This window comes from Phaethon aethereus (assembly GCF_964289735.1).
Source record: "Phaethon aethereus genome assembly, chromosome: 9".
In the NCBI taxonomy this organism is placed as follows: Eukaryota; Metazoa; Chordata; class Aves; order Phaethontiformes; family Phaethontidae; genus Phaethon; species Phaethon aethereus.
Genome location: NC_138585.1, coordinates 18,088,272 through 18,100,939, shown reverse-complemented (window position 1 = coordinate 18,100,939; position 12,668 = coordinate 18,088,272). Strand labels below are relative to the sequence as shown.

At 43.3% G+C, this 12,668-nt stretch overlaps 1 protein-coding gene across 1 annotated transcript in view; it reads right to left on the bottom strand.

Annotated features, from left to right (window-relative positions):
- The window catches only part of DIS3L2 (DIS3 like 3'-5' exoribonuclease 2), a gene marked incomplete at both ends in the record, with an annotated part of 151,631 nt that overhangs the window by 63,199 nt on the left and 75,764 nt on the right, over positions 1–12,668 (bottom strand). Inside the window, one exon of the mRNA XM_082003901.1 lies at positions 10,539–10,712. Coding sequence (XP_081860027.1) covers positions 10,539–10,712 — 174 coding nt within the window. The remainder of the gene's footprint in view (positions 1–10,538; positions 10,713–12,668) is intronic.

Here is a 12,668-nt window from a genome sequence, read left to right as displayed (position 1 = left end):
ACACAAGGAGATTACAAGTCCCAGTGGTCAGGGCTCCATCTTCACTCAAGTGGAAGGCTACTTGGATCAAGATGAAGCATTGCATTTGTAAGACATGGGCTCAGGCTGTATTAGAGGCAAGGTTTCTGGCATGGCCAGTTATTGGGCAAAGTTTGGGTGTTACCAGTGCGGTTTTCTCTAAAGGCAGCTTGGTGCTGTTAACGGAGAAAAGCACCACTTTGTACGCAGTAGACAAAGCAGCACCACATAGCCATGCAAATCCTCCTAACACAACTGGATCGCCTGCCCAGCCAGCAGCGCGCGGATGCGTCACCCCACCAGTGGAGAGACGGAGCCCAGATTTTCACCACTAACAAATGCCAACAACCATGAAATAACCATTCAGAGAAATGCACGTACCCACTACAGCATCAGAAAACCCTTGAGGAAGCAAGATTTTGTCCTTACCAGCTGAAGTGACTGTTTGCAGGAGGCAGAGTCCTGAAGAAGCAAGCACAAACTGGCTATTCAGGAACGTGGGAAAGCAGAGGATGGAGGAAGGACATCCCAGGCACCGCGAGCACAAGTCAGCTGGGCAGCCTAACCATGTCCACATTCCTGCGTGCTGCAGATCACCACTCCTGGCCCTGGCTGCAGCCACACCACCGCCTCAAATCACTCAGACTGAAGCCACAACTTTACCTGAAGCTGGACTGCTCGGGGCTGAGGTCGTGGGCAGAATTTAGACTAGCCAAGTCTCATGAGAGAGAGCTGGGCGCCTCTGCAAGCACACCAGAGCAGCTAAGGAAGGGGCTGAGCAGGGAACCACCAAAGGTCTCCCAACAGGAGATGCAAGCAAAGGGGCTTAGGTAGAATTAAGGTGCCTGAACTTAATTACCTCATTTACCCTGACTCTCTCCCAAGGGTGACTTTCAGACTGAGGCAGTCTCCTGCCATGATTACTGGTCATTCATGAAAACCAACACATCCAAAATAACCACAAAAGAGAACAGTGAACACACCAGAAGCCACAGCACCCACTAGCCTGGAAAAAGTAGCCAAAACCTGCTGCCTGTGAATTCCCAGTACACAAACACTGCATGACTGAAGACTCAAGCAGCTCAGTGGCTACCCACACAGTGACCACCATGCCTTGCCCCAGGCTCAGTGCTCACAGCCCACAATTCCTCCAGTCATCCAACAGCTCCTGAAGCACCAAGCTAAGCCTTTTGCAGAAGTGTTAGCCTACTTCCAAAGACCAGACTGCTGCAGTTGGAGGTGAGAGAGTAATGACTACCATTTTGTTTATTAAAGTTTAGGCAGTGCAAGCCTTCTTTGAACTTGAATATGTCAGTGCTAAGACATTTCGAGTACGAGTGACTGCATGTCTAGACACTTGCAATGCATTTACATTCTTCTAGGGACTCTTTAGATTGTCCTGTTCTCTCCACTTTGTGAGTACATACAATAGCCTGGTGGGAGTGAAAGCTTAGCCTCCTGGTTTACCCTTATTAACATCAGCTCAAAGCTGGCATTTTAAAATTAAGCACAGGAAAGGCACTTTTAGAATCCTTAAGCTCTTCAGGTCATTTCTAAGGCCCTGCTGAGCTCCATCTTGCAAAAGTTAAACAGACATCATTTCTCAGAGCTGGAAACTGTTGTTTTAATTTGGGAACAGGCATCCTAGAGCTGTCAACTCACTCCGGTGAATACTACTAACATTTTTTCACGCAACAGTCCAATTGTTATGGCAACCACAAAAATCAATCTTGTTCTTCACTCACAAGTAAACCCATCTCAACCACGGTCTCTGCACAGGTTTGCTATAAAGTGCCAATAAGCATGGGACCAATTCTACTGATGTTCATCACTCAAATGGGGATGAAGTACTCTTTCTCAGAGAGAAATTTCAGAGAACAATCAGTGCTTGAATGTTTTAGAGACTTCAACATCCCACTCCTAAAGACATCTATTAAATGTAGCATCTACCACATTTGTCATACTTGATCCTGGCGGATTTTAGTAAAAACCCCAGAGTTGCTCCTTCCAAGACAGATTCTTAAAAGGAATATATTAAAAAAACACATGCACAAGAAGTAACCTGACAAATCTCTGAAAGCACTCTGAATGTCCCGTAACACACGACAAAGATACTTGACACGTCACAAAACTCTTTTTGCATGGTGCATAAGTTTCAAAATGAAATGAAATAATAATCGGAAGCAAAAACCACCCCCTCCAAACACTAATTGTTGTAAGCCCGCACAAATCCAGCACAGCATAAAGTGCACTGAAAGCCCAATTTTCTACATCAAGCCAGTACTGTTCTTTTTAATTTCTCTGTGTTTATGTTTTAGCTAATGTCCTGTTCTTGTTTGGAAAACAGACCTTGGTCCAAGAGAGCGGCTGACAACCAATCCTGATATATTATACATCTACAACAGTAAACATTTACATTTTCACCAAGGACTGCTCACTAGATTGACAAACCGGAACCAGTTATTCCTTCTATATATTTATGGCCTCTAAGTAAGGAAGAAGATGGAAAAAAAGAGCACTGCAGTCTTGTAACATACCTAAATGGCTTGAAAAGCTAACACATATATAAACAAGATCAGAGTCTCTGAGAGACCAAGTACCAGCCGTATTTCCTACAAGTGATGCTGTAATTGTGCCACAAATATAATGAGGTCTCTGCACCACCACTATCCCACACAAGAAGGTGGAGTGTAATTGAAAAATGCACTTGCATTATATAAACTACTTTAATCATAGATGCACAGAGTTAGAAATGGAAGAGACATTAGGTCATCCAACCCTCATAGGTCAGAGCCGGACTACTCATGACAATACACTTGCAAGGACTTTCTCCAGTACAGTATTAAGCATCTTTAGTGATGGAATTTCCAATATTTTCTTTAGCCATCCAAGCTACAGTCTATTTTAAGTTGGACAGGAAAGGTTTCCTCTTTGTTCTACCTTATTTGTCCTCATAACACCCCTTTCTATCCTCCCACCACCTTAAATGGTTCCCATTTTTTCATTTTGGTCCACATATCAACTACTATATCTTTCACAAACTTCTAGTTTCAGTGTTGGCAAATACCCACTGAACACTTATTCCTTCTTTGTAAATCTATCCCTCATCTCCCAGAATAATTTTGTTAGTCTTTTCCAGACTGCCCACTTCTAATTCATGCTGTGATACCTCCAGTACACCCCTGCCTCATACACCTGCATGTGTGCCATCTATATTATGATTTTTTTTTTTTTTTTCTTTTTTAGAGAGCAAGGATCTGAGAACAACGTGGGAACAAGGATTCAATCACCCAAAAAACTTCAGGGCAGATGGACAGGTCAAAGCATGCTTCAGACCACTCTATCAGAATGGAGCCATGAGGAAAATGTTGTTCCTTGTAACTACCAGCCTGCCCAAGCGATCAGTGATTGGCCCTGAAATACCAAAGTGGGGATATGCTGCCTCACTTTCTGAAGAAGTTCTGGGTTTCTTCATCTACAGCATCAGAGACAGATACCTGGGTTGACACTGGGACTGGGATCCTTCATCTCCTATCTAGCCCCGTGCTATCTGACCTGTAGTGAGAGAAGGGCACCAGCAAAGTACCACGGTATCAAGGAAAGTGGCAGTATTTGGCACACGTGAACTGGGCCACTTAACATATATAAACATGAGAGGATAGGGCACTTTCTTCTGCTCATCATAAGCCCACTTTGCGATCCAGTAGAACCCAGTAAGAAATGGACACGTTCTCAAATTGATTTAAGATTTTATCCTCATCTCCCTCTGTTATTCTCTCCATTTCTCCCCATAAAATAGGCAGCCAGGCAGGAACAAGATCATATGTATAATAATCTAGTCGCAAAAGTTATTACTGTTTTCCACAACTAAACAGATTCTTAATTACGCAAGCTTAGTTTTGATAGCCTAAAGGATCAGAACGCAATAATCCTGTCCAACTACACACCACCGATTCCTCTTGAAGCTGCACTTCAAATGACCACACGTGCCTTCCTGTAAGGAAAACCACTGCTGAAGCTGCCAGTGTGTCTATGTACACCAGCCACTGGTAACAGCAGCATCTGAGAGCAAAGACCATGCATCGTTTTGTACAAAACAGTGTCACCACAATTGCTGTAGCTATAGTGTAGTAGAAAATGTTATGAAAACAGAGAGGAGGACCTGAAGAAGCCAACCAGAAGCAAGGAGCTGCATCACATCACTGACAGCAACACTGTATTTATTCAGAGTTTTACTTACTCAGCTAATGGGTGAGGATGGAGATAACACAAGCTCTCCTTACTGATCCAAGAATGGTACCGTTCCCCAGATTGCCTGGACAGCAGAAGTACCCAGAGCAGGTACAGCCATCATCACCATCTTCTGGAATCAATCTGTTAGAGAGGGACTCGATCTGATATCCTTAGACACCACTGAGTAATCCTTTGTATGCCTTGTATCTCACTATGGAGAACATTAAATTAGTCACAGAACAGCTCAGCGAGAGGGCAGAGATCATAATCTGGCCCCGTTTGCGTCTCCACTCCACGCCAAGATAACAGTCAGATCTGTAGCAATGTTGCTTATACATTTGCTAAACAAGTCATTTCTCAGTTTCCATCAGAAACCAGAGCATTTTTACATATCCTATTATAGCTGAGTAAGTCTTGCTCTACTTAACACTAGCTTTTTGTAGTGGAAAATCTCCAGGATACAAGCTGTTTAATGATGTTTTATCTGACTTGCACTCATTTCTAACTAAAGTTGTCCACCTGCCTTGAAAAGACATCTGTTTCAGAGGCTGACTGCTTTTCTCCAATACCCCTTGCACAGCTCAAGGCTGCCATTTTTACTATCACCTCTAATTTTATCAGCCAATAATCTCCTTGGGCATCTACAGCAAAGAGCAAGCTGTCAAACCTTTACTATAAGCACTTCTAATCCCTGTTACCAGCTGTAACACTCCTCAAGAAAGAAAGAAAGAGTGGGCAGAACTGCAGTGCAGGTGCTGTCCTGCTGCCAGTGCTTTCCAGTTACAAACAGTGCTACAGGGCTTCCCTCCACAGTGGACACAGAGACCCTGCAGAGCACCTCCACTCTTCCTCCCTTATCAACCAGAGGAAGGATGCTACATTTCTGAATGGGCAGCCAAAATTACCATTTAGCCTTCAATAACTTGGATAGCTTTAGGTCAATCGCAATCGAGGTCACATGCTGAAATACAAAGACGCAAATTTTAGCTGAAAGCTTTGTTGCCTTAGAGCTCTGCCTGCAAGAGCTAAGTTCATTAAGTCTGCCCTGCAAGGGAAGCAAGTGAGCATTAATTGTCTCCTGCCAATGCAGTGGATCCTTGCTGTGTCCCGGTCTGACGCCCTCCAGGCCTTTTAGCCCCATGGGGGCTAAAATGGACAGTTAAGCTGCCATTCAGAGGGACCTCGGCAGAAAAGTGGGCTGGTAGGAATCTCATGAAAGTCAAAGGGAAAAGTAGTCCTGCACATGGGGATGAATAACCCCGTGCACCAAGGTTGGGGACCAACCAGCTGGCAAGCAGCTTGGCAGAGAAGGACCTGGGGTCCTGAAGAACAAGTTGAACACAAACCAATAACATGCCGTTGTAGCAAAGGCACCAACAGCCTCCTGGGCTGCATTAGGAATAGTGTTGCCAGAAGGTCAAGAGACACAGTCCTTCAATTCTTCCCTTCTACTTGGCACTGGTGAGACCACAGCTGGAGTGCTGTGTCCAGTTCTGGGCTCCCCAGTACCAGGAAGACATCAACATACTGGTGCAAGTTTGCTGAAGGGCCTCAATGATGATTAAGGAATTGGAGCATCCAACCTGCAAGGAGAGGCTGAGAGAGCTGGGACTGTTCAGCTTTGAGAAGAAAAGGCTCAGGAAGGGAGAGCTTATCGATGTGAAAATACCCCTGCTGGTAGGGAGTAAAGAAGACAGAGCCAGACTCTTCTCAGTGGTATCCAGCAACAGGACAAGAGGCAATGGGCACAAAATACAGAAGATTCCATTTAAAGGTAAAAACACGCCCACATTTTTACTGTAAGGGCGACTGAACCCCAGAACACGTTCCTCAGAGGGGCTGTGGCATCTCCATCTTTGGAGATACCCAAACTCCAAATGGACACAGACCTGAGCTGCCCCTCCTGAGCTGCCCCCTCTAGCTGACCCTGCTCTGAGCAAGAGGGTTGGAGTAGATGATCTCCAGAGGTGCCTTCCAACCTCAACCATTTGGTGAGTCTCAGGAGTTCAGAGCTGCTCAGTTGAATTCAGTCACTTTCTGCTCCTTAGACCACATCCATCTTGTAGATATTTCAGAGTTTCTTGCTGCAGCACCCTTTCTCTGCTCAGTATTTTTAGCTCATTGTTTTGTATTTTGCCAGCTGAGAAACTGCAGTTTGTAATTTTACCTTCAGCTTCATATTTCTTCTTAAAAGTGAATACAATGTCCTGTTTATAATAATAAAATCACTAGTTGGCAGGATGACATCAAATGGAAAAAGAGAAAGCAACTGGAAAATTTAGAGCAAGCAATTTTGAGTGCCAAGTTTCACATTTGTAATAGTCCAGCGGAGGTCAACAGGCTCACTTATTAAGCAAATGGTAAAGAAATAGATATCCTCAAGTTCTTCCATGTTAGACTATATAAACCATCTCTACTTGAACAGGCTGTAGTGCTTTCCAAAAGAGTGATGTTATACATTTTCCACAGTAACACCAACAATGGGAGACAAGCAAAAGGCAGAACTGCTTTACAAAGAACGACCTTTTTTCTCTCTCCAATATTTAGGTTTTTGTTTCCCACTATGATTGGACTTTCCTGGCTTTAGTTTCTTGTCCCAGTTAAGCAGTAAAGGAAACAAAAAGATATGAATGAAATTAGAAACATTTGGAATGAGTCTTAGAAATAGCTTTTGGGTTTCTTAGATTCCTGACTACACCTCTTCAAATGGTCTCCTGCTCCAGCCCCCGTCTCCTGCACCTACCTCTGAAATTTGCATTTCCTCCTTAGCCCTGGCCCCCCTTCTGTTCAGGGGCTATATTTTGTCCCACACCATTGAAACACTAAGTGAAAAGCAAAGCAAACAAGGAAATGAAAATTGCATGTTGAAGCATTGGAAAAGACCGGAAAATGGTTGAAACTTTGCACCCACCAAAATTTGTCTCTATGACACTAATCCTCCAACGTTTCTCTAAAAGCAGAAACCAAACACTTCTCAAACTTCTAATGAAAAAATCCCAATTCCAGTCAACCTGAATAATAAAATGAGAACTCTGGTGCTATCTGTATTATCACATTTAAAGCCTCTGGAAGGGAAGTTTCCTCAACCACGCTATTCTGATACTTCATGAAACTTTGTGCTCTCTATAAAATACAACTGCAGTATGCAATGCCAACACCTAATGCTTGCCTAGTGCTTCTCGTTAGAAGTTTTTGGTGCTCTTTACAAACAAGTAAGCTGAGAGTGTCTGTGAAATACTTGCCTAATTTTACAAATAGATAAACCCATGCAGGTAAAAAGCAGATGTCTACGGCAAAACTGTGCACTAGTGGCAGAGTTAAATCAGCTAAAAGATTTCAAAGCCATCCACGAGGTTTGGATCTTTTCTGCCTTAAGTAATATTAAAATATTATGTAAACCTTTCTTTGTGAGCCATTACTGGAGAAATGAGGAAAAAAGAGAATCTGTTGGAAGCAATTCTGCGCAGGCTATGTAGGTGAGATCACAGTTGTTATCCAAACAGACTATGCATAGCAAGAACAGGCTTCCTGTAAAACTGAAAGACTTGCAGGAAGATCAAGGAACATATTTACAAGATGGCATGGACAAAATATCCTTCCCTTCTCTTGCCCAGCCTCAGCAGCTTGGTGAAATACATGTCTCACCTAAAACCACATTCACAAGTGCCTCCAGTGCAGAACCTCTACTTCCGTGCTCTATGCAGTGACTCACAAATAGACCTGACCACACTTGGGACACTGGTTAGCGGAACACAGAACTTACCTTTTGAGGAGGAAATGGTAATTTTCCATGATGAAAAGAAACAAGAAAAAGTTATCTCAGGAGGAGGAAACACCCAAAAACCCAAGAGTTTGCTCAGGTCTCGATTCCAAATCCCAAAAGCTTAATGTATGACACTAGAAAGTTTACAGCACTGTGTTACAGAACTGGAGAGGATTTACTAGAGAGGAAAGTATTTTAAGCTAAACCCTAATACGTGTTTAGTCTCATCAGGTGAGCAATGTGTAAACTGAATTAGGATGAGCTATTTAGCAGTGTTAACATGGCTGTTTCAGGAGAAAAGATGAGTCTTTAGTTCATTGTAACTTACCTTATATTGTACTCTGAGTACTGCACAGTAATCTGGGGAGCCTGACAGATCAACATGCGCTAAGTACAGCAAAGACAGGAACTCACAGAGGCAGGTGCCATTGAACACAGTGTGAGCTTTCCTGGAAAACAAGGCACAGCTCCTGTGTGCACCCAGACCAGATCCCCAGGTTCAGATGTCTTCCCCTAGATGCCAGCCTGGGCCAGTGTGTACTGGCTATTTGTAGGACACTGCAGACCACAACACACTTGCTGCTGACAATATGAAAGCTACTATTTAATGCCAAGTTAAAGCTGAGCTACCTTGGGACTTGTCAAGAACAGTCTCTCAAGATCTGATGTGTGAGACCAGAAGAGATGGCAGCCAGCTCTCCAACTGCAGAACTCCACTCAGCTATGATTAACACTACATTTACTAATAAAACTCATCTTTTTCTGGGTAGACAAAACTCTCACTGTGAGTAAACAAAAAAGATGACTCATCTGTACTTTACTTTCCATAACTAGAAGTCTCATGTTATCTCCATATGTGTTTAGACCACAGACTAGTTAGTCAGCGGTGTGGCAGTTGACATTAAAAGGATTAGTAAATTAAGCTCAAATAATTGTCTTTAAAACTTTGACTGTTAAATGTTTATATTTGAGAGGATCAAAAGGAAATCTACTTTGTAGTGTGCACTGTGGTCAGGAAGGGGCAGAGAGGGATTTAAATGGCTTAACTGCAAAACTGTTATCACCTTGATAAGTCCCAGTGTAAAAATTCAGCAATAAAAGCAAGAAATGCACTTGGAATTTGTTTCCAAAACCGATTGTCTGACTAGAGACAAGTCAAGCTCTTTATTTGCTTGAAAGAACTTGGTCAGAAGAAACAGAGAACGCTACTGAAATGTAGTCAAGAATATAAAAATAAGCTTCTTCCAGTGACTTCTGAACTGCAGCATTCATTATCTTTTTTTTTTTTTAAGCTACTTGAAGCCTACAGTCAGCATCTGGTATCTGAGTGTTACCACTAGTCAACAAAGAGTGTGATTTTCCCCTGAATTATTCCATTGTATGGCAATGGAAATCCAGTAAAGCTGAAGCAGCAACGAGGTTGCAGGCTACAGTGCAGGATTAGGTCCAAAGTAACATCTGGAGTCTGGGTACAGATACAAATGGATGCAGTTTATCAGTTTATCCGCTCAAATTGCTAATGTCCATGCCAATAACACAGGTAAACTAAGAGGGAGAGGAGCTTCCTATATATATATGCAGTGCTTGTACCAGTGCACTGTCTTGAGGAATCGGGCTCAAGAGGCTGTTTCACCTCAGCAGTATGCAGGAAAGCAATGAATCTACCAACTGAGACAGGATGCTCTAGCATAAGCAAGGGTGGGAGTGGAACACACTATATCATCTTAATAATGTATTTATTGTTCTGCAATAAAGAAAGGTGTAAAAAAGCAAAGTGAAGTTCTAAACAAATTACTTTTCTTTTGTCTTTAAATCTTTTCTAGTAAAGACATTTCTGAAATCGGATGCTTTGAAGCGTAGCAAATCCACTAGTTCTGGGTAGTCCAGCAATGTCAGAGTGTCTACCACTCAACAGACAGTGCAGTTCCTGTAAGCTGGTGAGAGCATTGCTAAGTTGCAGGGATGGCTAACATGAGGTAGCTGGATAGCACAGAGTTGTCAGGCTGCAAGGAGGGACTGCATTTGCCACCTGCTAACCTGATCAAGAGCCGTCAAACTCCACATGACACCAATTCTTCAAAACAGAGAAAAATCTTGAGACTAGACAGGAAAATGCAGGGCAGTCTCTACCTGTGCTTGAGTTTCAAAATAACAATGTCCAAGATCATTTGATCTGCCAGGCAGTCAGAAAATCTCTGCTACAAAACTACCACTAAAATACGTAATACATTCCAGACAAAAACATAAAGCTTTCAGATTAGGTGCCAAACACCAAATTTTCAGTTTTCAATAGTTCTTTTGAGAAAAAGCCTATTTGCCTCACAAAATATTTCTCCAAATAACTGATCTTCTGGGTTTGTAGGTACTTTCAAAAGCAGTTTCCTTCCATGCTAGCACAGGTAACGTGTAATACGGTACATGTAATAAAGTCAGTGCCTTTTCCAAGTGTGATGAAAGCAAAACAAAGTAACACAACCTTGCACCAACCCAAGAAGGAGTGTCAGACTGTGCTTTTTGTCATTACCTTAAATCTCTTCTTTTGGCCAGCTCTCCTGGTGAGATAACCCAGGGCAGGCTCTGGGGAAGACATTCCAGGGCTTCAGGGGAAAAGTCAGAGAAATCCACACCGTACTCTGTCAGGATCCCTTCCGTTTCCGGCTCAATCTCCCCAGCCTGGCCAAGACTTTTGGCCAACCTCCTGAAGAAAGGAAAAAAGGAATGCTTTTTTTAAGTGTATAATTACTACTGTCATGTTGTTACTGTCCCCACAGAGAGGCTGCTGAGCCCTCAAACATACTCTTTCACCCATTCACTTCTCCCTGAGTTTTGGCACAGGACTTAACAGGAATTCAGACCATACCAAGACTTATGTCTGCTGGAGATGCAAACACTAGCCAGACAGTATTCTGGGCTGTTTTGTGTATCTGATTTTAAGGAGATGTTTTATATTATTAGGTTTTTGCAGAGGTAAGAAAGTGTCAAATTTTAGAAAAAAAATGCATCCAGCAGGGATAAGAAAAGCACAGCCCTCCACACAAGCGGCTCTAGCTTTACATATGGCTGGTTCCCTTGAGATCCAACTTCCTCTCCTCACTACTGAAAAACATGACTCACTCCCCACTACCTGAAATGGAGAACTGGCTCCCACCAGATCCCAGGCAGCTCTGCAGAAACAGCTCCTGGGGAGCTCAGCACGCTGCTCTCCATCCCAAAGGATACAGCGCTCTGCCTGGGCAAACTGATGCCCTATGAAGACATCACAGGCTGTGAGGAACCTTTACTGCCTTCCTTACAGGAGTCACACACACAGACATGCCCACAGATCATATTTCCAACCATTTTTCAGGCTCTTTCCAGGACCTAAACATTCCCAGTAGTTTGTCCCTCCTCTCATAGTTAAGCAGAAGCCTCTGAACCAGAAGCCAACTGGAGAGGAACCAACAATCTAGAAGCAAGTCACAGACAGGGGAAACTGTCCCCCACATGCTAATAGTCTTTGATGAAGTATTCTGCACATGTGTGGATGAGGCTGCTGCTCTATTATGCTTAGAGAAAGTTTCCATCTGTTCCAGTGCAAACCCCAGCATGCATTTGTCTCAGCGCGCTGGTGTCAAACAAGTGTTCGGTTCTGGACACAGCACGCAAATCAGGACTCCAAAGGAGTGGGACATTTGTTCCTGCCCTACCTGGTTACCACATGAGAGCCTACGTCCCATGGTGGCTCCCCTTGACCCCTTTCTCACCCCCAGATTGCTCTACAGTACACAGAGGTAAATTATTTCTTACTTTTTTAATATACTGCCATTAGGGCAAATGGGACATTACAGCCAATAGAGATAACACTCCTGACCCAAGAAAATTACAGCTGAAATCAAGGCAAATCCATCAAAATATGACACAAGAGAGGGGTAATAACGCAGTGCAAAACCAGCCACTCTAATAAGTGTTTTTCCACTGCATAAAATACACAATCATTATATTGATCCTTCTGCTTTAATTCCAATGAGTGAGAATAGGCGCTAATTACTTTCCTAAATTGGGGCCAAAACAGTGCACTTGTCATTTGGACGAGCAAGATGCTCTCAGGGCTTCAAACGTGCCATAAACCCCCAGAACAAACCCCATCCGCACGGCACAAGCAAGCCCATCTTCTTTATGGGAGCAAAGCTATCTCTCCTCGCAACAGGAAGGGCAGCGTAATAAACCTGTCACATTGTGTAATATGTTGGAAAGGATTGCGCTCTTCGTGGCGTGGTAAATTGTAGAGTTCACATTGCCTAGCTTTAAAATAAAAATGAAAACAAGGATAAAAGATATTTCCCTCCATTGTTTCAATTTTATGTACAAACTGTATGGCAGAAATATGCATGCGTTTGGCATTGCGGCTGAGTTCTCTGTTCCTGCAGCTTGGTCCCAGCCTGATCCTTATTTTAATGTAAATAAATGAGGCATCAGTTTTATCTCCCTCTCTCTAAGCAGTAACAATAAACCAGAGAAATCACCACTTCATTTCCAACGTCTAGTGCAGAGCTGGGAGATGGAGCAAGGACAAGCCTGTGGGTCCACAGGCCCACCAGCACCACCAAGAATGGACTGGGGGGGGGAAGAAGAGGAAAAGAGGGGACATGTTGCCCTACCAAAAAGAAATGGCAAG